At 43.2% G+C, this 26,717-nt stretch overlaps 1 protein-coding gene across 1 annotated transcript in view; it reads right to left on the minus strand.

The window, feature by feature from the left end:
• The window catches only part of stard13b (StAR related lipid transfer domain containing 13b), a 153,563-nt gene that overhangs the window by 123,905 nt on the left and 2,941 nt on the right, over positions 1–26,717 (minus strand). Inside the window, exon 2 of the mRNA XM_072691534.1 lies at positions 17,789–18,862. Within this exon, the coding sequence (XP_072547635.1) occupies positions 17,789–18,721 (933 nt within the window). The 5' untranslated portion in view covers positions 18,722–18,862. The remainder of the gene's footprint in view (positions 1–17,788; positions 18,863–26,717) is intronic.

A 26,717-nucleotide genomic window follows, 5' to 3' on the forward strand; every position in this document is an offset into this window, starting at 1 on the left:
ACTTTAGATATAAGTATGTACCAAACTAATACATTTACATGTACAATGTGTTTTCTACTATACAAAGATATTGGTTATAGATTTATTGGTTATTGAGAGGAAAATAATAAAGAATCTTAATTATATATTAATAATTGCTTTTATCACAATTACAGCCTGAATTACAACAGCATGGCTTGTAGCTTCACAAAGTGTAAAGCAAGGTCAGTCAATTACACTATAACATCAGGGACCACATGATAACGTCATGTCATAACACTACATAAGAAATATACTGTTAAATTGAATATATAACCGTATATATCAGAATATATAACTATGCTGCAAAATATTGCATTTTCAGATTGTTGTCAACTAGGGTTGCAGCAGTAAACCTTTGCTAATGGTGTGAAAAATGGATCATACTGTGTACATTCGCTTAATAAATGTGACCAAACAATCAAATGATAAAAATAATAAAAAAAATAATCAGCAGATTAATCCATATTAAACATAATCATTAAACTGGAAAAAGATTCACATACAGATTTAAAAGGGGGTGCATTTTACATTTGCATTAATAACATGTTTAAAAAAAAGTGTAACCAAAAAAATATTACTTTTGACAAATGGCCATGCTCCCTCCAGGTGGGCAGATGGCGCTATCTCCCCTCATTGTTCTTAAAGCGATGTTGGCTAATACAGGCGTTTGTTAGCTGGTGCAGTGGAGCTGGGGACCGGCGCTTTCCTCCGAGCGTGTCGGCTGCCGGGCGATGCTGCACTGGCGGCAGTTTAAAAAAAGGCAGTGGCTTCGCAGGTATCTGAGGAGACGCAAGTTAAGTCCTTACCCTCCTAGTGCCGGGAGCATTGCTAGTGCTAGGGGGAGCTACAAACCGGTGGGTTAATTGGCAGCACCAAATTTTAACATTACTTTAAGGGCTGACGTATAATATTAATAATGTTTATTAATTATAATGTTTATTAATTTTAATTATTAACATTATAAATATAATTAATAATAATAATAAAAATAATAATAATAATAATAATAATAATAATAATACCAAGAAGAAGAACAACAATAACAAGTGTGAAATCTTATTTACCGTAAAATCTTTTATAATATATAATATATAATATTTATTATAATATAATATTCAGGGTTATAATACTGTGAAAATCTCATGCCATTGCAACCCTACTGTCAACGACCAAGTTTCGTATCTGTATCCAGGGCCGGCCAAAGCCTTTATGGGGCCCTAAGCAGATTTTCATTTAGGGCCTTCCATACCACCACCTCAGCACCAGATGCTTCATCAGTTCATAGGGAAGGAGATATTGTGCAATACGCTGAAACGTTCCCGGGCCCTTATCAATCACCCAAGCGGCGCATATCTGCATTTGCCCAACAGTGGCTGCAGCCAACAGCAGGAATTGATTAACCTAGTATTGGTGTGCCAACGATGAAAATACATTCATATAAACATCGCTTTTACCTGTATAATACCATTTCATTTTATTATTTAAAGTTATTTTCAAAATATGTATTTGTTGTCATAATAGCTTGGTGCTCTTGGGGGCCCCCTGGTGGTATCCGCGTAATTCTAGTATGCCTGTATTAGAGATAATTGCAGTATTTCCAAGCAATACAGAAAACTTATGGTCAAAGTGTGGGCCAGTACCAGGAAAACGAGAAGCATTATGCAACCTATTCAACAAGCATTTCCACACATTGTAGCTAAATGAAGAAACACAGCTCAAAAAACCCACATTAAACGTTTTTCGGGATGTGCTCATCCGTTCCTCGCTCGGAATGAGTGGAATGCCAGACTTACTCCATCCTCTGTGAGCTGAGACAGAAGCCTTGATTCATTTCAACTCCTTATTCAGTCCTGTCCATTGCGAGAAAAAAAAAAAACACCCCTCACCATGGCAACTGGGTTGGCATGAGTCAACCCTCCGGATCAAGCCATCATTGTTATCTTCAGAAGAGGACAGAGTGAGAGAGGGCCATAACTGTATCACTGCAAATTGGCCACATTGGAGGCCACGGCGCTGCCTCTTTGACATGCAAATGAGGAGTTAAGTGGCCGGCTATGGCACCGCACTGGGCCGCCAGCCACGGCTATACCACCCACTGAGAGTGCCGGGAAGTTCTGAGGAGAACAAGAGGATGCAGCCAATAAAATTAAAAAAAGAAGGGACACCAGCCACTACTCACGGTGCGTGTTTAACTGCATCAGATCTGGGTCACATGCCTTTTTAAGGAGGAAGTGTCTTGCTTATTGACACAAGTCATTGATTCTGTGGTAGCTTCTCAAAGAGGAACCTCATTCGGATCCTTACTTAGAACTGGGTTGTTGAAACTAGGCTGTGGTAAGAAATATTATGAAGGTCAGATGTTTTGGAAATCATGTCTCAGAGGGCAGTTATATATAGGGTGTTGGATCTCAAGGTGAAGAACGTTTGAAAATAGTGCCCTCAGATGGTGATTGTGCAGTGCTGCATGCAAAATCTAGGCCTCAACTCTAAAGGACAATCCATGAGAACCTTTTGTTTAACATATTTAAACATATGGACATCGGATCTTCACTTGAACAGTACTGAGAGATGGAGGGATATCTGGAAATATGGGGAATATTTCATGGGAGGTGTGCACGCAGGACTGCACCTAGACAAAGACCAGGATCTTCTGGAACAATGTGTTTTGGACAGATGAATCTTGGGCCTAGCCTCCCATCGAAATCCTACTCTGTCAGTCTCTTTCTGGTGGTAGATGCTGTACTTTGCCATCAGCTGTGGCAACAAGAGCTACCTGGTGATCCCATGATAAGATTTTAGGACTGTTGGAGGCTTCTTCACACATCTTGTGGTCTGCTTATGGGCTGAATGTGCTATGACGTCCTGATCTGGCCATACTGGCAGTTGTTTTAATGGTTCTCTACTTGTAATTGATTTAGTGGACAGTGGAGCGGCTGATTTCTAATAGTTCTGAGATCTTTTTAAACCCTCTTCTCAGACTCCTCGGCATCTACACCTTTCTTTCTGAAGGCCTCAGAGAGCTCTTTGGATCTGGCCATGGTGATCTTCTTCACCCTCACTTCAACTTCAATCAAGAGCAGACCAGACTAAACGTATATTGCCTCCATCTCTCAAAATTGTTCAAACGAACATGTCCAAAAGAAGATGTTCAAATAGACTAAGGTTTTCATGGGGGTGGGCTAACTTCTGCCCTCTACTCTAAGATTTTGAAGAGTCAAAATTGAAGGTTTTGTCTAGACTGTGACCGTATCCATGTGGAAATGAATGGGGGTCATTTCTGAGTAGCATTCATTTAAATACAGTGTAAGTGCCGGCCAAAGCATGTGAAGGTCATTCATAGAAACAGCATCATCTGGAACCTCTGAAGGTCACAGTGTTACACCCCTGCTCCCCCATTCTAACCCCTTCAGACACTGAGTGAGTGAAGTACGCTGGTATTTCTTGAGTAGGCGCAAACAAGGCAAGGTCAAAGTGTCTGCGGAAGGTGTGGCATTCCTTCACACCTTCATCTGAGATCATTTGTGAACAGAGACGGAGCAGCAAGACGAGAGAGAGAGAATGGTAGAGAGCGGTGATGAGACAGAAGCTCATAAAAATGTCCAAGCAAATTCAGCCTATTGATGTTCAGATGGTCTACACTGTGCCATGAACCAGATCTTTGGGTTATGTCTTCATTTCACTGAATTAATTTAGTGATAACACCTAGAATTAAATACAAATTTATTAATTAATTAATAATTAATTGATTTAATGTAATTGAGTATTTTTGCACAGTACTTTTTGGTGTTAAAAAAGTTCCAAAAAAAGACCAAAAAGCCACTGCACAGCTATACAACAGAATTTAGCTCTCACATTTAAGCCAGGCATGACAGCAATCACACTAGGTAGTGACTAGGGGAAGCAAGTAGCCACTTCAGTGCCTGGAGAGCATTTGGGGGTTCAAGGGCACCTCAGTCATGAATGATGGATGCGAAAGTGCTGTTCCCTCACCCCTACCCTCATTTCCTGCCAGTCCAGGGGATCAAACCAGCAACCTTCTGGTGCCAATCCCGCTTCTGTAACATTAAGGCCACAGCTGAACTCACTGGACCTCTAGTAATTAGTCCTATGACTCTACCACCTCAGTCCACATGCTGCTTTACCTCCAGCCGCTGCTTATACCTTCTGTATCTCACAGCTTGTCAACAAATTCATGTGTACAGCCACCCATGAGGAATGATTTGTGTTTACTGCAGTGGAGTAAAAGTGAATGACTCAGAGAAGAAAACATACATGCTTGCATAATCCTGCTTTAACCCCTTAAACAGCCTATGGACCGCTGACCGTAAGTGGTATTACAAACTTCTATGACCAGAGAATAGCCCCACAGGTTCTACAGAGGTCCCTGTAGTGACTCAGTAATACACCAGTAATACACCAGACTCAGTAATACACCATTTACATTATACATGTTATTTACATTATACATGTTACCACTGGGCTCAGTTATAAGCAGACATGGCGTTAATTTCCATTTCTATGCAGATGACACACAGCTCTATATTTCAGCCAAACCTGACGATAAATTTAGACTACAGAAAATGGAAGACTGTGTAAAGGATATAAAACTCTGGATGTCACATAACTTCCTTCTTCTTAACAGTGACAAAACCGAGGTTCTCCTTTTAGGTCCAAAAGACTCTAGAAATAAACTATCAGACTTAATGTTAGACTTGGCTGATTCTTCCATCATTCCTGGTTTAGCAGCTAAAAATCTTGGCGTCGACTCGGATTTATCATTTGAGCAACATATAGCTAATATTAGTAGAACAGCCTTTATGCAGCTTAGGAACATCTCCAAACTAAGAAACTCCTTATCACTACAAGACGCAGAAAAGCTAGTACACGCTTTTATTACCTCAAGGCTAGATTATTGTAACGCACTACTGTCAGGTTGTTCCAGCAGGAACCTCAATAAACTTCAGCTGGTGCAAAATGCTGCAGCCAGGGTCCTTATCAAAACTAGAAAATTTGACCATATCAGTCCAGTTCTATCAGCACTTCATTGGCTCCCAGTTAAATTCCGCATCGAATACAAAATTCTTCTATTAACATATAAAGCCCTACATGGCCTCGCTCCTGAGTACCTGCAGGATCTTATTACGTATTACAAACCATCAAGACTACTTAGATCTCAGGGTGCTGGCCTCTTACTCGTGCCCAAAATTCAGAAAACCTCAGCAGGGGGAAGAGCCTTTTCTTATAAAGCCCCCCAACTCTGGAATAACCTTCCAGATAATGTTCGGGACTCAGACACCATCTCAATCTTTAAATCTAAGCTGAAAACTTATATGTTTAGTTTAGCTTTTGGTAATTAATGTTTCTTAGATAAGGGCTGCAGGTCCAGGGGTTCGCGGACCCAGGGAATTGTAGTACACTGAGATGCTGGAGCTGTCGTCTCGCTGCTTACACGCGATCACTCAGGTTTGTTGACGGTGGAGCAGATAGATGCTGGTGTTTTCAGGGTGCACCCGTGTCTGTGTTACCTTCTAGCTCTCTCCTTTTAATTAGGCTGTTATAATCAGACCTGCCGGAGTCGTCAGATACACTCTGATGCTGATGCTAAACATTCTCCGCCCTCCATAAAATTCCTTTTAGAACTAACTTTCTCTTTCTCTTTTTACCTTCTCCGAGTAAATGGCCACCCAGCCCGACCTGCTGGAAGACTGCCCGCTGAGGTCCCCTCTACCTGCGTCAAACCAGCTGCCACCTACCAGTCCGGCCAGCGGGCCCCCCCACCCACCACCACCCATGGCGGACCGACGGCTCTCCCGCCTGCCGCTGCTGCCTGTTTGGTGGCCGTGTTGAAACCTAGATGGACTCGTGTCTGTCTGACACTATTATTATCACCACTATTAACTTTCTGTTGTATCTGGTTTGGTCATTTTTATCATTAATGTTTAAATAGTTCTGATCAGAGGAGGATGGCTCCCCCTTGTGAGTCTTGGTTCCTCCCAAGGTTTCTTCCTCCAGCTCTGAGGGAGTTTTTCCTTGCCACTGACGCCGTTGGCTTGCTCACGGGGGTCTTTGACCCTTCATGTTATTTCTTCTTTCTTCTCTGTCTCTGTCCTTTATTAAGTACTAATTATGTAAAGCTGCTTTGTGACGACAACAGTTGTAAAAAGCTATACAAATAAATCTGACTTGACTTGACTTGACCTGAGTCTGTAATAAGCCTGTCTGCATTAAGGGGTTATATAGGGCAGACTTGTTGATTCCTTTCATGGCTAAGCACACTGTTATACAAGAAATACTATCACTATACTAATTAGCAGGGGCACTGAGTACGGACTATTCTAGGGGTCTTTGACTGACAGGGGCCCTAAAAACTGTATTTATTAGAGTATTTTGGCAGAATTATTTTTTTAGTGGTGGGGCCCAATGCAATATCACTCCATGGGGCCCAAAATCCCTGGCACCAAGCCTAAAAATCCTTCCCCCATACTACATAGAGCCCTTTTGCTCCTCTGTAAATCACTCTGGGTAAAGGTGTAATGAAACTAAGCTCAAAACTAGACTGCTCTGCATTTTCTTCTACAGAATTTGCTTTTTTCTATTTGGAAACGAAATGATGGATTAATGGAACAAGGTGCCCTCTGGTCAAAGGCCATGAACTAAGAGGTCATTGGTTCAAGCCCTGCTGATAACATCCCGCTCCTGCTTCCATCGAGACAGGTGTATAACCCCAGGTAGCTCCAGGTGGCTCTAAAATAGCTATCAGTAGTTGACTCCAGGTTAAAGTGTCAGCTAAATCACTTACTAACTGAACAACCACAGCGTCCTCCTCCACTGCCAGACCTGGAAGGCCGATTCCCTGCATGCCTTATTGCCTTTTCCTGCTCTAACACATTTGATGGAGCTTATCAGCCCATTTCTGCAGCACAGTAACTGTGTCATTGCACCAACATTGTGTCATAGGCCTGTTGAGGAGGACAAACAGCGGCTGATAAGGTTCCTTTGCCAGAAGACAAGAATGAAGGATCTTGTTTGTGTTTGTTTGTGTACTTGTGCCGAAACTTGGTTCTGATCAAAAGGTTGTCAAATGTAGGCAATGTCTTGTTTCACAGATGGTTTCACAGCATGTTGCACAAAGCTCAATTCTGTTGTGATGGTTCAGTTACCTGTTATGAGAGCAACGACTTCAGTCTGCAGGAATGTGCAAAAGCAATAGAGGAAAAAAACTGCACTGAACAGCATGCAGGAACTACAGTAGACTGAAATACAGTAAGTCACAGGTTGCCAAATCTGGTCCTGCAGTCCCCCCTGAACAGCACATTTTACTGTTTGTAATGCTCTAGCACTCCAACTTCACTCGGGTAATTAGCTAAAGCTAAAGTTATTATGTTTTCAAGAGGTTTAGGAGTATTCTTTATTTTCTGTACTTTGTACTTTTACTTTTTTATGTATCGAAAATAGCCATAATTACATTTTACAGAACCAATTTCTAACTTTTTGTATGTTAAAATAAACCAGACTGCTTCTGATCCTGTGCCTTTAAGACTTTAAGATATTGCATATGTAAATGTGATGTTTGTACTGATTGGCTACCCAGTGCACTATTTAAATGAGCAGTTCAGATAGAAACACTCTTTATAACCTCAGTCTGAATGAAAGTGGCTGGACTTCGGTAGACTGAATAGGTGGAAATAAATAAATAAATAGATTTGTTGTTGTACTTACAGCTTCATTTTAATGATAAGATTTTTTTTATAAACTATATTCATTGCTGCTTCATTAAAGACATCTGTGTAGAAATAAAAGAAATCAGAGTGAAATATAAGGTGCCCTGTGGTCAAAGCCTATAAACCAAGAGGTCATTGGTTCCAGTCCAGCTAATAACAACCTGCTCCTGTTTCATTTACATTTGTTGATGACTTTTAATTAGTTTGTACTTTTTTAATATACAATTTTAAGGATATATTAATAACTTAATTTACATTTTCATACTGAAAAGAGCATTTTTTATTGTGTTCAATTTTAGTATTTGATAAAATATGTAAAAAAAAATTGTAATGTCCATGTAAACAACAAAACCACACACTGAGAACATCTACAAAATGAACAATTCTTAAACACTGTAAATACTGTAAAACATAATGCTTCTAAACTATAGTATAGTCTTGTTGACATCCTCATAACTTTGCACATATGCACTAATGCACTTCTTCAGGCGTGTGATGTTCAGAAGTAGTTTTCTGGGTTGTGAAACGTAAGTTTTGGGGGGGGTTTTACAGTGGCTGTGCTTCGTGTTGGGAATTATTTAAACTATTAGCCACAACATCTCACTCCTTAACCTTCTCCTGTGAGGTCTGGATGATTATTGGATAATTATTCACAGCTACAGCTACTGTGTGTACTGTGCATTTTTAACTGTTAGATTCATCTCTGAAGTGGCAAGGAAACAAAATCATTTAAATGTGCAGGGAATGGGCTAATCCATTAGCTAATCCAGGACCAGGATTGGAAACCAGTGGAGTAATGGGAGTAATTGCATCACTGGCCAGGGAGAGACTGTACCACTGAATAGCTTGGCAATGGAAATGAATGGTCTTTATTAGGCAGTTACATGCAGTAAGGGTAAGCAAGCTCTCAATATCTGCTAGTTAGGCTAAAGAACTAATCTGCCAGAGAGCAGCAGAAATCAATAGTGCAATAGATTTTATCTTGTATTTCTTTTCCCATGTTCTGCAGAAATTGGACCACCAATTACCCAACCCATACATATTCAGTGTACCCGGCTCTGAGGCATCAGCCTGCAGACGCTAGTGTCGGCCAGCATTGCACTGGAGTGATGCGCCATCTACCCACCCCGGAGAGAGCAAGGCCAATTGTGCTCTCTTGGGGCCCTGGCCAACAATGGCTAGCAGCATGACCGGGATTCGAACAAACAATCCTCTGGTCATAGTGAGAGCGCTTATTTAATGTGTATACACTGCATAAATAAGGCATTTCCAAACCTCTTGACTATGTAACTCAGTTGGTCACACATTATACATTATACACAAGTTATTTAACATTAAAACAACATATTTTAGAGCATTACAGTTTAAGTGACCCTAAAAATAACCTACCACCCAATGCTGTAAGATATATATATATTTATACTATATACAACATGTTCATTTTTCATTATTTTCCAATTACCTTTGTAAGCTTTATGTGTTTAAGTTACAATTAAGAGTAATGTTATATAAAACATGTCTTACATTTTTTAATTTTACTTATATAGGGTTTGTATAGGGTTTATAATGGGTATTTTGGCCCTTAGCCCACCACAAACATTTCAAACAAGTGTGGACACCCCTCCTCAGGCATTTTCTACTACTGATAGTACTGAAAGGTGCTACTGTAACCCTCTCATGACCTGTCCGTCTCAGTTTCAAGCAAATGTGGAGTGTAAATGAGGCATTTGGTATGGACTGGTATGCTAGCTATTTTACAAGAAGCCTCCCCAAACCATGCCCAGCACAATACAACAGCACATTCATAAACGTCCAGATGACGCCTCTTTAAGAGCCAGTAAAAACAGGGAGAATGGGGTCATAGGTCACCGGCAACCAGGTCAGGCAAGAGGTTGGGAAAAAAGACACAAATCTTCTAGCTAGCTGCGGCCAAATGCAGATGTAAATAATGGAGGGCTGAGTTCACTGCTAAATAGACTCTTTTGGTTTTGGAGAGAAAGCAGACAGCTCCTGAATTCCTTCGGAGCAGAGGTTAGCGCCACACTTCCTCCAGGTTCCTGTTTACTTCATAAGTTCTCTATCAGCATGCTAATGTGTGCTTAGAAGGCCTCCAGGGAAACTTTTGCTCATTGATCGAACATAATCTTGCACTGGTCTGGTCTTGTACCGGAAGTCGTCTGATGTCTTCTTACTTGATTGAGAAAGACTTTGCGAAATACTTTAACATTCTTCTACGTTGAGAAACACTCAATCATCTTTTATAAGGAACCATTTTAAAAGGGGGTAGGGCTGTGCCGATCCATTGTTTTGGGAACCTGTTACGACGACATAGGAATGCTAAGGACTTTCACAGATGTTCACCGATAATACATACACATCATTTAGATAAGAGACGCCATCCTACATCCTATTCACTTCAAGTGAGTTCATGAATAATGTGGCATGCTGGCCTTTGTATAGAGTAGGTAATATGGATTATGGTCCAATTTGATGGATCATACAGTACTCGATTCCCTTATTTTTTTTAAATTTTGCTGTTAAAGCAACATTATGTAGCATTTCTACTGTACATTAACAGCTTCAGAATCATATTGATGCCCTACTGACTGTAACAGGGAGAATGGCTTCACGAGACCTCTCTCCAGAACTGCGTAACGCTGTGTAATCCAAGTCATCTTAGTGTAAAATCCGGTAAAAATACTCTACCGCCTCAGTCCACATGCTTCTTTACCTTCAGATGCTGTCAGTTCTTTATCTTTCAGCCTGTCCAGAAATGCATGTGTACAGCTGTCCAAGAGGGGGTGTCCAAAGCATGATTTGTATTTACAGCTGTGGGGTTAAAACAAATCACACTCCCAAACTGTAGGGGAACCCTGGAGCATGAATTGTATTGATTCTCACATACTGCAGCTTTAAAGCATGATTTCTTTGTGTTGATTTGATTCATTTACTGTTGATGGTAGCTTTAAACCAGTAGCAGGCTGTGAAGGAGAACATTTCCACGATGCTGTCTTGTTTTACACCATTTGTGAGTGAAAACCGTGGCTGGGTGTGTATTCTTCATGCTCTTGTTGGTATGTCACATGCCATACGACTCAGATATATCCACACATTCATGTGACATGCTCATACTTTGAGAATAAGTGGCTGGCTCAAATGCAGTTGGATCACTGAAGATGCTATAAGACTAGCTTATTGCTATTTTCCATTTTAAAATAATTCCAGTAATATTTTGGCATGTATATCAATTTCTTAGCTCATATTTAAAGGCTGATGTTAAAGCTATAATGTCCAATTATTGCCACTTTATAACAGCAGCACAATTAGCATCTAAAAAAATAAAGAATCAGAACTAGATCAGGCTTAGAAACTAGAAAAGGGTAACAGCCCTTTTCATGGACAGTTACATTTGGGGTAAGAAGTTGTTCTGATAACATCCCCATACTAACAACCCCATAGGATGCATCTGACTAAAATATGCCTGGTTTGAGTCCCTCAGCCTCGTCGGTTTGACAAAATGTATTTCTTTTTATCCAACAGTGTTCCCTAACCACATTACCCAGCATGCATTATGAGAATACACCACACAAACACTGGGAATCTGGCTCTAGCATAGCCACTGGCCTACAGAGGCTAATAAAAACAACCGAACTAACATTAGTGGAACTGTCGAGCAAGACAGCTTTGACCACAGAAAGCAATGTGTGCTTGCTTTTTTTACTTGGGGTCATCTTTAGCTTGTAAGGTAGGCTGGTTTTAAATATACTTCTAACTAGATTCTGCTAACACTCTTGTCTTAAGGTTAACATAGAAGCTTGGTGCTCACTAGTTGATTGAGGTGCTGATTCAGGTGTAGTTTCAGGCCAGCTAGAAGTGTGAATTGCAGAGGAGGAGCCAAGTGCCTCCAATCTTGATAAATTAGGTGTGGAGCCACTCAGAAATCAGTGTGCTTGCTTTTTTTACTTGGGGTCATCTTTAGCTTGTAAGGTAGGCTGGTTTTAAATATACTTCTAACTAGATTCTGCTAACACTCTTGTCTTAAGGTTAACATAGAAGCTTGGTGCTCACTAGTTGATTGAGGTGCTGATTCAGGTGTAGTTTCAGGCCAGCTAGAAGTGTGAATTGCAGAGGAGGAGCCAAGTGCCTCCAATCTTGATAAATTAGGTGTGGAGCCACTCAGAAATCAGTGTGCTTGCTTTTTTTACTTGGGGTCATCTTTAGCTTGTAAGGTAGGCTGGTTTTAAATATACTTCTAACTAGATTCTGCTAACACTCTTGTCTTAAGGTTAACATAGAAGCTTGGTGCTCACTAGTTGATTGAGGTGCTGATTCAGGTGTAGTTTCAGGCCAGCTAGAAGTGTGAATTGCAGAGGAGGAGCCAAGTGCCTCCAATCTTGATAAATTAGGTGTGGAGCCACTCAGAAATCAGTGTGCTTGCTTTTTTTACTTGGGGTCATCTTTAGCTTGTAAGGTAGGCTGGTTTTAAATATACTTCTAACTAGATTCTGCTAACACTCTTGTCTTAAGGTTAACATAGAAGCTTGGTGCTCACTAGTTGATTGAGGTGCTGATTCAGGTGTAGTTTCAGGCCAGCTAGAAGTGTGAATTGCAGAGGAGGAGCCAAGTGCCTCCAATCTTGATAAATTAGGTGTGGAGCCACTCAGAAATCAGTGTGCTTGCTTTTTTTACTTGGGGTCATCTTTAGCTTGTAAGGTAGGCTGGTTTTAAATATACTTCTAACTAGATTCTGCTAACACTCTTGTCTTAAGGTTAACATAGAAGCTTGGTGCTCACTAGTTGATTGAGGTGCTGATTCAGGTGTAGTTTCAGGCCAGCTAGAAGTGTGAATTGCAGAGGAGGAGCCAAGTGCCTCCAATCTTGATAAATTAGGTGTGGAGCCACTCAGAAATCAGTGTGCTTGCTTTTTTTACTTGGGGTCATCTTTAGCTTGTAAGGTAGGCTGGTTTTAAATATACTTCTAACTAGATTCTGCTAACACTCTTGTCTTAAGGTTAACATAGAAGCTTGGTGCTCACTAGTTGATTGAGGTGCTGATTCAGGTGTAGTTTCAGGCCAGCTAGAAGTGTGAATTGCAGAGGAGGAGCCAAGTGCCTCCAATCTTGATAAATTAGGTGTGGAGCCACTCAGAAATCAGTGTGCTTGCTTTTTTTACTTGGGGTCATCTTTAGCTTGTAAGGTAGGCTGGTTTTAAATATACTTCTAACTAGATTCTGCTAACACTCTTGTCTTAAGGTTAACATAGAAGCTTGGTGCTCACTAGTTGATTGAGGTGCTGATTCAGGTGTAGTTTCAGGCCAGCTAGAAGTGTGAATTGCAGAGGAGGAGCCAAGTGCCTCCAATCTTGATAAATTAGGTGTGGAGCCACTCAGAAATCAGTGTGCTTGCTTTTTTTACTTGGGGTCATCTTTAGCTTGTAAGGTAGGCTGGTTTTAAATATACTTCTAACTAGATTCTGCTAACACTCTTGTCTTAAGGTTAACATAGAAGCTTGGTGCTCACTAGTTGATTGAGGTGCTGATTCAGGTGTAGTTTCAGGCCAGCTAGAAGTGTGAATTGCAGAGGAGGAGCCAAGTGCCTCCAATCTTGATAAATTAGGTGTGGAGCCACTCAGAAATCAGTGTGCTTGCTTTTTTTACTTGGGGTCATCTTTAGCTTGTAAGGTAGGCTGGTTTTAAATATACTTCTAACTAGATTCTGCTAACACTCTTGTCTTAAGGTTAACATAGAAGCTTGGTGCTCACTAGTTGATTGAGGTGCTGATTCAGGTGTAGTTTCAGGCCAGCTAGAAGTGTGAATTGCAGAGGAGGAGCCAAGTGCCTCCAATCTTGATAAATTAGGTGTGGAGCCACTCAGAAATCAGTGTGCTTGCTTTTTTTACTTGGGGTCATCTTTAGCTTGTAAGGTAGGCTGGTTTTAAATATACTTCTAACTAGATTCTGCTAACACTCTTGTCTTAAGGTTAACATAGAAGCTTGGTGCTCACTAGTTGATTGAGGTGCTGATTCAGGTGTAGTTTCAGGCCAGCTAGAAGTGTGAATTGCAGAGGAGGAGCCAAGTGCCTCCAATCTTGATAAATTAGGTGTGGAGCCACTCAGAAATCAGTGTGCTTGCTTTTTTTACTTGGGGTCATCTTTAGCTTGTAAGGTAGGCTGGTTTTAAATATACTTCTAACTAGATTCTGCTAACACTCTTGTCTTAAGGTTAACATAGAAGCTTGGTGCTCACTAGTTGATTGAGGTGCTGATTCAGGTGTAGTTTCAGGCCAGCTAGAAGTGTGAATTGCAGAGGAGGAGCCAAGTGCCTCCAATCTTGATAAATTAGGTGTGGAGCCGCTACAGACGTGCACGTCTGTAGCGGTTTGTTAGACGTCATGACTCCTAGCTAGAATATCTGCTGCGACAACTTTTTTACTCAACTCTATTCTGTTGTACTTGAAGATGTGCTTTGCAATTCCTGTCCTCACCTCTGACAGCAGCCGGAGGTGCAGATACCGATGCAGACGCCGCAATTCCGGTAACCTCATTTACCCACCTTGTTCTAATACCAATGTGATGGTAACTGGGGGACTGTGGAATTGCCAGTCTGCAGTGCAGAAGGCAGATTTCATCTCAGCTTTTGCTTCTGCTCGGTCTCTAAACTTCCTGGCACTGACTGAGACGTGGATCACCCCGGACAACTCTGCAACTCCAGCTGCCTTGTCGTCTGCCTTTGCCTTTTCCCACTCTCCACGAAGGACTGGCAGGGGCGGCGGCACCGGTTTACTTCTCTCTCCTCTGTGGTGCTTCACCCCGCTCTCTTTTTCTAATCTTGACATTTCCTCTTTTGAATACCATGCTGTTACTGTCTCTTCTCCCACTAGACTTCTCATCATTGTTCTCTATCGTCCTCCTGGTCCTTTGGGCAGTTTCATTGATGAACTGGATGTTCTCTTGAGTGGACTCCCTGTTGACGCCCCACTTATTCTACTTGGCGACTTCAACCTTCCATCAGAGAAACTCCAGTCTTCATGCCTTCTTCCAATCCTATCCTCTTTTGATCTCGCGTTCAACCAGTCTGCACCAACACACAGAGCAGGTAACACTCTGGACCTGATCTTCAGCAGACCTGTCCCTGCTCTGGATGTGGCTGTGACTCCTTTGGACTTCTCTGATCACCACTTTCTCTCCTTCTCACTCCCCCTCTCTGCTCCTTCAACTACCACTTCTGCAAGTTCTTCCACTCTTCACCGCAATCTTCACTCTGTTTCCCCCTCAGCTCTTGCCTCTACTGTCCTGACCACTCTTCCCCATCTCGAATCTTTCTCCTCTCTCCCACTTGAAACTGCTACAGACACTCTCCTCTCTTCTATCTCCACCTCTGTCGACCTTCTCTGCCCTTTCTCCCCTAGGTCAGCAAATTCTTCTCCACCTTCCCCGTGGCTGTCAGATGTTCTCCGCAACAACCGTAGAGAGCTAAGACTGGCTGAAAGGAAGTGGCGGAAGTCACAACACGACTCCGACCTCCACTCCTATCAGTCTCTTCTCTCCAGGTTTAGAACGGAAGTTGCTGCCGCCAAAGCATCTTACTACAGGGGAAATTGGAATCCTCTGCATCTGACCCACGCAAACTATTCACCATCTTCTCCTCTCTCCTCAACCCTCCTACTCCCCCACCTCCCACTACCCTGTCTGCAGACGATTTTGTCTCCTTCTTTGAAGAAAAGGTTGACAAGATCCGCCGATCCTTCCCCCCTGCCTCTACCCCCCTCTCTAGACACTGCCCTCCTCCTCCCTCTTCTCTGACTTGCTTCTCTCCTCTTTCCACAGATGACCTCCTACATCTTCTCACCTCCAATAATCCTACCACCTGTCCACTAGACCCTATTCCATCCCCTCTGTTCCAAACAATCGCTCCAAACCTCCTCCCCTTCATCTCCTCTATCATAAACAGCTCTTTGTCATCAGGTCAGGTACCATCGGCCTTCAAGTCTGCCAGAGTCGTGCCCATCCTAAAGAAACCAACTCTAGACAGCTTGGACATCGGCAACTACAGACCTATCTCTCTTCTCTCTTTCCTCTCAAAGATTCTCGAACGTTCCGTCTACAACCAACTGTCTCTCTTTCTCACTCTGAACAATCTTCAGGACCCCCACCAGTCTGGCTTCAAAGCTGCACACTCTACTGAAACTGCTCTCATTGCAGTTACAGAGAAGCTCCATGCAGCTAAAGCTGCCAGACTGTCCTCGGTTCTGATCCTTCTTGACCTCTCCGCAGCTTTTGACACAGTGGACCACAAGATCCTCCTGTCTATCCTTGCCGGTCTTGGAATTACCGGCTCTGCATGGCAATGGTTCGCATCATACCTGCAGGGACGCTCATACCAGGTAACGTGGCAGGGCGACACGTCCGCTCCTTGTAGTCTCTCCACTGGCGTTCCACAAGGCTCAGTTCTTGGTCCTCTTCTTTTCTCACTATACACCCACTCTCTTGGTAAAGTGATCTCCTCCCATGGATTCTCTTACCACTGCTACGCCGACGACACTCAACTCATGCTCTCTTTCCCACCGTCTGACACACAGGTCTCCACCCGTATCTCAGCATGCCTCGCCGACGTCTCGTCTTGGATGGCGGCTCACCACCTCAAACTCAACCCCAGCAAGACGGAGTTGCTGTACATCCCGGGAACTGCTGGACCAAGAAACGATCTTGCCATCACCTTCGAGAACTCACTGGTCACTCCCTCTACTGAAGCCCGAAGCCTTGGTGTAGTGATGGATGATCAGTTATCGTTCTCAAGTCATGTTGCAAACGTAACTCGGTCCTGCAGATTTCTTCTGTACAACATCCGGAGAATTCGACCCTTCCTCTCTAGAGAGGCCACCCAGGTGCTTGTTCAGTCTCTCGTCACTTCCAGACTTGACTACTGCAACTCTCTTCTGGCTGGTCTCCCTCTGCGCACCATCAGGCCCCTGCAACTCATCCAGAATGCAGCGGCACGGGTCGTCTTCAATGTCCCTAAATTCAGCCATGTCACTCCACTGCTGCGTTCTCTCCACTGGCTTCCTGTAGCTGCCCGCATCAGATTTAAAACCCTGACGCTGGCCTACAAAGCCAAGAACGGACCAGCCCCTCCGTATCTGATGGCAATGGTCAAAAGCCGATCCGCACCAAGAGCCCTTCGAGCTTCAAGTACGGCTCGGCTCGACCCACCATCCCTCAAAATCCGCGGAAGACAAGCGTCCAGGCTTTTTTCTGTCCTGGCACCAAAGTGGTGGAACGAGCTGCCCCTGGATGTCCGAACGGCCGAGTCGCTCGCTGTCTTCAAACGCAGACTGAAGACCCACCTCTTCAGAGAGTACTTGGACGAATAGTTCTATGGTTGCCTTATTGTATTGTGTTTAGTAATGTCTAAGCTTGGAGGTATCTTTTGTATTAGTCTATTCTAACTAGCTGAGGTTTTCTTGGGTAAATAGCAAAGCACTTTGTAAGTCGCTCTGGATAAGAGCGTCTGCTAAATGCCATAAATGTAAATGTAAATGTAAATGCAATGTAGCTACAAGGCTTTAGCTAGTTTAACTTTTTGAGAAGGTCTTCTCACCCACTGCAGCTGCAGGAAGCAAGTAGACATGTTTACAACAGATATAGCAATGATGTGTCCCTTTAATGTGTAGGGGAATATAGCGTAGCCAAATTTCTAATTCATACAACTTCCCCCTTATCCCAAATGTAGCTGATCTGTCGAGACATGTTTGGTGTCTTGGCAGACAACAAGCATCTCTTTAGCTCTTGTTTAGTTCCATTAGTTTTCTACTGGAGTTGCAAGGCTAGTGTAGCTAATGATGTGGCTAATATCCCACCAATTCCTAAATCATCACATACTTCCTTTAAGCCGAATTCAGTTGTTCAGGATACTGCTTCAATAATGAGCCCTTTTCATGGACAGTTACATTTGGGGTAAGAAGTTGTTCTGATAACATCCCCATACTAACGTCCCCATGCTAACATCCATAGCTCAAACACACACATTACATGAACCATGGTCCTCACCTCTCGGCTGCTACTGTCTTCTTCTGCTTCATAGCCAGTGGTGCCAAGCCTGGTAGAGTCAGGGTCCCATTTGGCTACTTCTTCGCCAATTCCTCGCCTCCTTCCACCTTTCCTTCGCCTAGAGGCAGCCAAAATCTCCCTGCATCGAGGCGTCTCGGTGAAGACGTTGTCATCATCCTCTTCTTCATCAGAAGAACATTCCACAGAATCAGAACTTTCATGGACGCCCTGGTTGGGAGCTGGAAGGCAGGTATAATCTGCAAACGTGATGGAGCTGGGCTTGTGCTTGATAATACGTGGCAGTTCTGCTGCCCCATTACTAAGGACAGGGGTCAATAAGGGGTTACCAGGTAGGGTGGAGTCCACTGGAGGGTAAGTGGAGTCTGACTGGGAGCTAATAGCTTTAGAGTTAGCTACAGTGTCTAGAACATGGCCATTTGCTGCAGGATCATCTGAGGCACAAAACTGGTTGTCTTCTTGTAATAGGCAGACAAAGTCTGATCCATGGCAGCAACCATTATGACCATCTTCTTTTTTCATAGAAGATGACCCTGGGCTTTCAAATACCTTCTCAATCACAGTGGTTCCCATTTTGTATGTGTATTCCTTTGTTCTCATAGAAAGATTTCGAGCCCTGTTATCTTCAGGGGCATGTTCTGGTCGGATGAAACAAACATCATTGGCGTCATGGTCTGAGAAATGTGGTTCTGCACTTTCTCCGAACAGTTTCTCACCGGAAGCTTCATTCTCCACATTTTCTTGCTTCTGGGATGCTGAAGTAACACCATTCCTAGTGGAAGTGTTCCTCATGGGCTCACTTCCATCTTCAGCAGTGTCCATCACAGTTTTCTGCCCTGAAAAAGTCATTTTGGGGGGCAGTGGCATTGCTGAGGTCGGTTGTCCCTCCAAAGTTGCCATGGATAGAGCCTCCATGTCTTGTTCTATAGTTTGGCTCTAGTCACAAGGTATACCCAGAAGAGTCTTAGTGTGAAGCCAAACCCTGCTGTTTTTGTCATATTTAAACATCTGGACAGGCTGGTACATCCAAATGGAAAAACATCAGCAGAGATTCACCTGCAGTGAACAACAAAGCTTGATTAGCTTGTTTCAAATGATGGAAACAATGGAAAACTGTATAACCATTTAGCTCCAATTGTGTACCTTACAAGTCCACTGTCCAATTACAAAGGCCCTGTTTACACCTGGTCATTTCATCAGGATTATATCTGGATAAGGCCAAACCACAATAACCCGATACATGTCCGATCACTCAAGAGGTGGTCTGAGACACATTTAAGCCACATGTTATAGCAGTGTAAATCCATCCATCTTTTTAACCCAAACACCAGTGATAATCGCTTCGCAATGAGCAGATTTGCATATTCCGTCCCACAGATCCAAAGTCTGACCAACTGGAGACGCATTTGACTACACGATGTAAATGCATGTGGCCAAAATCGTACCAGGATACAATCCAGATACTAGTCACATGAACTGACCAGGTGTAAATGGGGTCAAAGGTGTAAATTATGGCGGTCACACTAAAGTCCTTATTTCTTCATTTCTTATGTTTTTTTACTTTTGGACATAAATTAATCTGATTTTACATAAATCTTGTGTCTTTTCCACAATTCTATAATGAATGGACCAATAGAAATGCTGTAACACTGACACTGACTTCCTGTTAAAGTTGGGAAGGTTTTTTTTTCTCCTGTAAAATGACCATTTTGGAGATACATGGTTTTTGTGTGACAGAGACATAAGGCAGTCAGGACATACCCTTGAGGATACCTCCCTGTAGAGCTCCTACCCCAATATGTTCTTCTCTCCAACCCAAAATTGGGACTTACAACCCATAGAATATCTCTTTATCACATCCTAAGAGTGCCTTGGCAGAACGCAATGGAATGGAATGGGCATGGGACATTACAGCTTGCAGCTCTCAGACAGATAATCCATTTTTTTCTCTGGTGCACCATGAAAGATTCCAGGGTTATAAACTTGTGGTTATGGATGTGAAGCAATTTACCACCTCCACTGCCAACACCACTGTCAGAATTCCTAAACTATTATCAGCATTACAGGGAAAAAGGAGGGAGAAAAAGATTAAAATGGTTGTATCCATCAACACCATCAAAATATCAACTTCTCGAGATTTATAATGGACTGAAGCCACCATTGATGCCAAGAACTTGCATTCTAGACCTCGGAAAGACTCTAAGACATGCTGTCATAAAAAAAATTCAGTTCAATTCTGGAAACATATTTGATGCTAAAAAGGAAAACTGTGGGAATCAGTCATTCACTCTGCACGTGTTTCATGTGTGAAATTCATTGAAAATGAAAAAACTATGATGGTCTTTACTGGAGGACTAGAAGTCTAGACCTCAGACATGCTCAAACGTCTACAAAAGTTTTATATGAACAGTTTAAATCCAGTAAAAAGTTACATTTCCGAAATGTAACTCTGCAGGAGAAGCTTTTCCATGGACTTTCCCTTGAAAACTTACATGACTCTCCATTCCAGACTGTAGTCCATCTGTTTCTCTCCTTTCACCCTGTTCCTGCGTCAGACCAGCTGCACACCCACCACCACCCATACCAGACCAGCGGCACACCCTCCTACCACTGCTACCTGTTTAATGACCATGTTAAAACCTAAATGGACTCTTAGGGCAGTGGTGGCTCAGCGGTTAGAGCGCCGGGATATCGATAACAGGGTTGTGGGTTCGATTCCCGGGCTCGGCAAGCTGCCACTGTTGGGCCCTTGAGCAAGGCCCTTTACCCTCTCTGCTCCCCGGGCGCTGGAGTTGGCTGCCCACCGCTCTGGGTGTGTGTCTGTACTCACTGCCCCTAACACATGTGTGTGAGTGTGTGTTCACTACCAGATGGGTTAAATGCGGAGGACACATTTCGCTGTACGCTGTACAGTGACAAATACGTGCACCTTTAACTATCTGCCACTATTAATATCACCACTATTAACTATCTGTTGTATCTGGTTTGGTCATTTTTATCAATAACTAATAAATAGTTCTGATCAGAGGAGGACGGGTTGGGTCCCCCTTGTGAGTCTTGGTTCTTCCTCCAGCTCTGAGGGAGTTTTTCCTTGCCACTGTCGCTGTTGGCTGCTCACTGGGGTCTTTGACCCTTCATGTCTTCTTACGTTATTTCTTCTTTTTGTCTCTGTCTTTTATTAATGACTAATTATGTAAAGCTGCTTTGTGACGACAACAGTTGTAAAAAGCTATACAAACAAATCTGACTTGACTTGACTTCTTCAATGCTCAGGACCCCACAGGACTGACCACCACAGAGCAGCTAGTATTTGGGTTATTTGGGTTTTTTAAACATTGTGTCCACTCACTTCTTCTCTATTTGACACTCCCACCTAGTCGGTCCACCTTGTAGATGCCAAAGAACTTCAGAGATATAAGCTCATCAGTTGCTACACAGCAACTGTGTTGGTCATCTTGTAGGCCTTCATCAGTTCTCACAGGACGCCGCCAGCTTACAGGACTTGAAGTATCTGCTGTAATGTCTTTCTTCTAGACACCCCAGATACAACCTTCAGAGTTCTTGTACAGGGAGCTGTCTAGTAGAGGGAGCTTTGGTGGTACACAACTGGTGGCCAATGGTCTAGACCAGTGATCCTCAACCCTGATCGTGGAGGCACCCTGCCCTGCACATTGTTTTCGGTGGACTCCCTGTTTTAACACACCCCCTGCAGGGCAGATCTTGTTAAATCAAGTGTGTTGGGAGCAAGGTGCCTCCAGGACCAGGGTCCAGACCAGTGGTGGGCCGGGTCCCGTGCCTTTTCTTGTCAAGCACACCTGATTCAACTCACCTGTAAATTTCCAGGTTTAGTAGGTCTGTTAGGGCCAGTAAATCAGCACACCATGCTGGACCCCAGCCCTCAGTTGTCCACCCCCGGTCTATACTGTGGCAACGATGGAAGATGGTGATTTGTCACAGCCAAGCCGATCCGTTTACTTAAAAAAAAGGAGATGGTGGTAGATCTGAGGTATGGAACCATTTAGTAGCTGTCGTTGAAGAAAAAGAGAGCTCTTGGTTGACCAGCAAGCCGTTGCGGGCTGTGTTTATGGCCAGAACATGAAAGCAAGAGAGATAGGAACTATCAGAGAAAGAGGAAAGGAACATATCTCGAAGCTGAACATCTGTCTGCAGCCCAGGCATTCAAGTCTGGATCTGTTTCAGGCACGACAGCAGTGACATCAGCAGCGTGAGGAATCCAGATCCTCTTCTGCCACTGGCTGATTTACAGCGCGCGAGTCCATTCATCAGAGCAGCTAAACGGCTCTGGCCAAGCTGTGGTTTAGCAGCCCTGCTAACCCCCTCATTAAAGCTCACCCCCACCAACAAAACACATACACTCGGCCACAGCAGCAGATTTGGCAGAGAAAGAAGGAGCATTCCTTTCTGACACCTTAGCTGAAGCACATCATCCAAACAGCTACGGCGGGGGGGTGGGGGGGGGTGGTGGTTCAATAGGGAGGATGCTTTTCATCAAGTGGATGACAGGGCAAGATAACGCTACACCACAATCTGCTGCCGATGCTTTTGCAGAAGAATGGACTTGTCAGTCATACACCTGGACATGCAGTTGTCAGATATGAACTGAATGGAAATGCACTCATACATCGACACACCTGGGTGGTGTTGTGGTTGTTTTCGTTGTTTTTTGAAGAATGAACCAAAAGAAATGCACTCAGGACAAAAGTATTGGGACACCTGCTCGTCCTGTTTGATTCTTTAATAAAATAAAGGGTATAATAAAGGTTTAACCTGCTTTTGTTGGAGTAACTGTCTCTACTATCCAGGGAAGAAGACTTTCTGATAGACTTGGGAGCATTGCTGTGAGGATTTGATTGCATTCAGCAGCAGTGACAGCAGCATTAGTTAGGTCAGGATGTTGGATAATGATCACCACCCCACCTCATCGTCCCCAACTCCTCAACTCATCACTACCAGGCATCTTTACAGAGAACACAGTTCTTCCACTGCTCCACAGCTGCTCAATGCTGGGGGGCTTTATTCCCCTCTAGCCCACGCCTGGCATTAGGCAGCATGGTGCCGATAGGTTCATGTTTTTCTGCTCCTATTTTCTCATTTTATTGGCAGTGCTTCTCTACAGGGGCTAGACAAGCTGTATGTATGTGAGTGCATTTGCAGATCTGTGTCAGCAATGGGTGCAACTTAAAGTAGCTGAATGCATTCGTTAGAAGTGGTGTCCACAAACATTTCTTGGATATTGGATGCATTAAGATGATGTTTAAAGTAGAGAGAAAGAAGGTTTCTCCTTATCCTGTTAATCATTTCCAAAGCTCTCCTTGAGGAAGGCCAATATTTTGTCCAACACCTAGTTTATCTAATCAGTGCTTCATTAAAGTTAATCAGGTGAGCTGCTGGAGGAACGGAACTAATCCATACAGCGAGTCTGGAGTTCAGAGAGAAGTCGCATTCTGGTCACTGTCATCTCAAAAATGGCAAAAATGGAAAAAAGCTTTAGCTTTCAGTGCTTTCAGTGGAAGTCAATGTAAAAAGGGTTTATTTCAAGTCATTTTAAAGCATTTCTATTGGTCCATTCATCATGGAATGGCACAATATTATGGCTTTGTGCGACAGCAACTATATATTTCTTCTAAAATTATAAAGACATGTCACACTTACTGATGAGAGACCGTAGTATTAATCATTTGCATGGCATTTCGCCATCCCAGACAAATTTCCAATGCCGGAATAAAATCACATTTAGCTCCTGTCAAGCAGTTGGTGTAAGATGGTCAGGATAGCTGCCTCAACAGTAATATCCAGTATTTAATAATATCACAACCCAGCCAACATGCTCATATGGGCTCTCATGTGTTCCAGGTAGGCATGGGCTCTGAGTGGGTTTGTACAACAAATGGGCCCCCAATTGTTACAGCCCACTTTAATCTGGGTCTCATCTCGACCCATTTACATCCATCCTGCATGACCCTGGTAACCATCCATGTGGGGTTAACATGGAACCTGAAGAGAAAACGTTCTGGTTCCCAGTTGGTTCTAGTTCCCACCTGTACGTGCCAGTCTTGGCTCTTGCAAACTGTGACAGGGACATTGTGAAGCAGCAGAGCGGCTACAGGAACACCTCTGGCAGGTAATTGAGACATGGGGGTGATTCAGGGGAGGTCTTGTAAAATCAAGAAATTACATAATAGAAACATAAAAGCAATTATAAACAGATCAAAAGAAATCTAGTTGGAGTCTTAAAAATAGTGGCATGGCAAGATCCTCAGTCTTTGATGTGAGACAATGTCAGACTTCAGTCTTGTTAGCATAAGCCTTGCATACGCTTTGTATCTGGTAATCGCACATAAGAGACTTTCAGTACATGTTAATGTAACAAAAGGAAATCAGTCATTCTGGAGCATTCCTATTGGTCTATTCACCTTAAAATGTCTTTCAATATATTTTTATGGGATTTCATGATGGAACTATTGCATCAAAAATCCACAGAATTATGAAACCACAGTACTCTATTGAATGGAGCTGGGAATTTAGTGATTCGTTAAACCCCTAATAAATAACCCTAAATAACACACCCTCCGAACACTCGGCACCTTCCTGAAAACAAAGTGTGAAATATTCCGGCTATTCTTACTTGGACTGTTGCGTTGTGTGTGAGATTTTACGGACAGAGCGTTTGATCCCCCTCATCATAGGCGAAGAGTGTGAGTGATCTCCTCCTGCGCTCACTCAAGCACGCATGGAGAACGGGTGGAGAATGAGTGGAAAATTCAGAGGCACTTTCCCACATCTCTCTCCTCCTTTCGCCATCATTCCTGCCTCTCGCGCGCTACCTCAGCTGAGGCTAACATGAGAACAGGCCAGCTGGCATGGCTGACACTAGTTGCGGTCAGCTCTTATCAAGCACGTTGCTTTGTGATTCATACACACAAACACACACACACACATACACACCATGGAGTCAGGAGAGGAAAACACACCTCGGGGCTATAACCTTCAGAAGGAGATAAGAAGAGAGGCCCAATCAGCAAGCAAGGTCAGGCTCTCACACCCTGCTTAACTGTTCCTAACTGTGTGTGTGTGTGTGTGTGTGTTTAAGTCAACACATAAAATTTTCTGTTGGGTAACTATTGCAGACAGTATCTTCTTTATATTGAACTATATAAATTTTTTATATGCAGTATATGAATCAGTGCTTAATAATGTATGACTACTATGGGTACATACTGGCTGGTGGTCATATGTTTATATCCCAATTTAGAAACTTTATTGAATGTTTAGGTAACCATTTAACCGTTTATCACACTGTGTGGAGTCCCTCAGGGTTCTATTCTAGGGCCTATCTAACTCATAATATCATAATACACCAGTTCCACTACTTTCTCAGACAGCTCTTAATGATCTCACAGTGGTGGCTCAGCTATTGATGACAGGGTTGTGGGTTCGATACCCGAGGTCGACAAGCTGCCACTGATGGGCCCTTGAGCAAGGCCTTTCACACTCTCTGCTCCCGGGCGCTGGAGTTGGCTGCCCACCGCTCTGGGTGTGTGTGTGCTCACTGCCCCTAGTTCAGTAGTGGGTCAAATGCAGAGGACACTTTTCGCTGTACATAGTATCTGATCTTCTCCTTGCCTACAAATCCTCCCACAGGTCTTCCTCAGCTGGGATACTCCCTATTCCAAACTAGTGTTTTCTAGGTTTCCTCCTCATCTCTGGAACTCTGTAAGCTCACATTTCAGCAGTCTAACACTCTCTACATGTTCAAATCTCCTCTCTCCAGCCCGGCTTCTGACTTTCCTCACATCTAAACACAACCTAAAACTCCTCCCCTGGGTTTTCCCCCATGTCTTCTCCAGTACTTTCTATTTCTATATTACTGTGGTTTGTGGTTGTTTTCAAAGCTCTGTGTGCTTTCAATTGCAAGCATCTCCGCAGCGAACAGTTTTTGGTTAGTAGAACATTTTCTGAACGAGTTATGAACGTTCAATCTGGCAAGTGTTCTGGATGTTCCTAAGACCTTTAACCTTCCAGACATGGAGGTGATTCAGGGGAGGCTTTGTAAAATAAAGAAATTGAATAGAAAAATAAAAGCAATTAAAAACAGATCAAAAGAAATCTAGATGCAGTATTGAAAATAGTGAACTGGCAAGATCTGTCAAGTGTCCAGTTGTGTTTATTCTCACAACTGAATATTGGCTTTTTAATGGAAGTTCATCAGCATGTTTTTTTTATTTGTACCCAGACAGCCAACTACCGAACCCACTCTCAATTCTCCGGACACTGGGGTGAGGGTGAGGACTGACACATTTACATTTACATTTACATTTACGGCATTTAGCTGACGCTCTTATCCAGAGCGACTTACAAGGTAACTTGTATTACACAGGTGGGCCAATGTAGTGTTAGGAGTCTTGCCCAGGGACTCTTATTGGTGTAGCACAGCATAGTCACCCAGACTGGGAATCGAACCCTGGTCTCCCACATGGTGTAATAGCTCACTGGCAGCTAGTGGTTTTTATCTGTTGTGCCACACCAACCATTGCAAGCTAGTCGTTCATAAAATTGATGTACATCAGCTGACTTCCCTGCCTTTCGAGTTCACCGCTCAGACGCAAATAAACAGTGCATTATTAAACATGCACATGCACAACCAGCCACCGCCTCTTCTCAAACTGCCATCGTTGCGACATTATCAGACAACCGGAGGAAAGTTAGCAGACACTAGAGATGGCAAGCATCTCACTTAAGCAATGTGGAGACAGAGAAAGAGAGAGAGAGATCTCCAGATCTAGCCATCTGGAGAAAGCAAGGCCAATTGTGCTCTCTCAGGCTCTGGCTGCTGATGGCAGGCAGCATGACCTGGGATTTGAACCAGCAATCCTCCGGTCATAGTGGCAGC

This window comes from Salminus brasiliensis, chromosome 11 (genome assembly GCF_030463535.1).
Source record: "Salminus brasiliensis chromosome 11, fSalBra1.hap2, whole genome shotgun sequence".
NCBI lineage: Eukaryota > Metazoa > Chordata > Actinopteri > Characiformes > Bryconidae > Salminus > Salminus brasiliensis.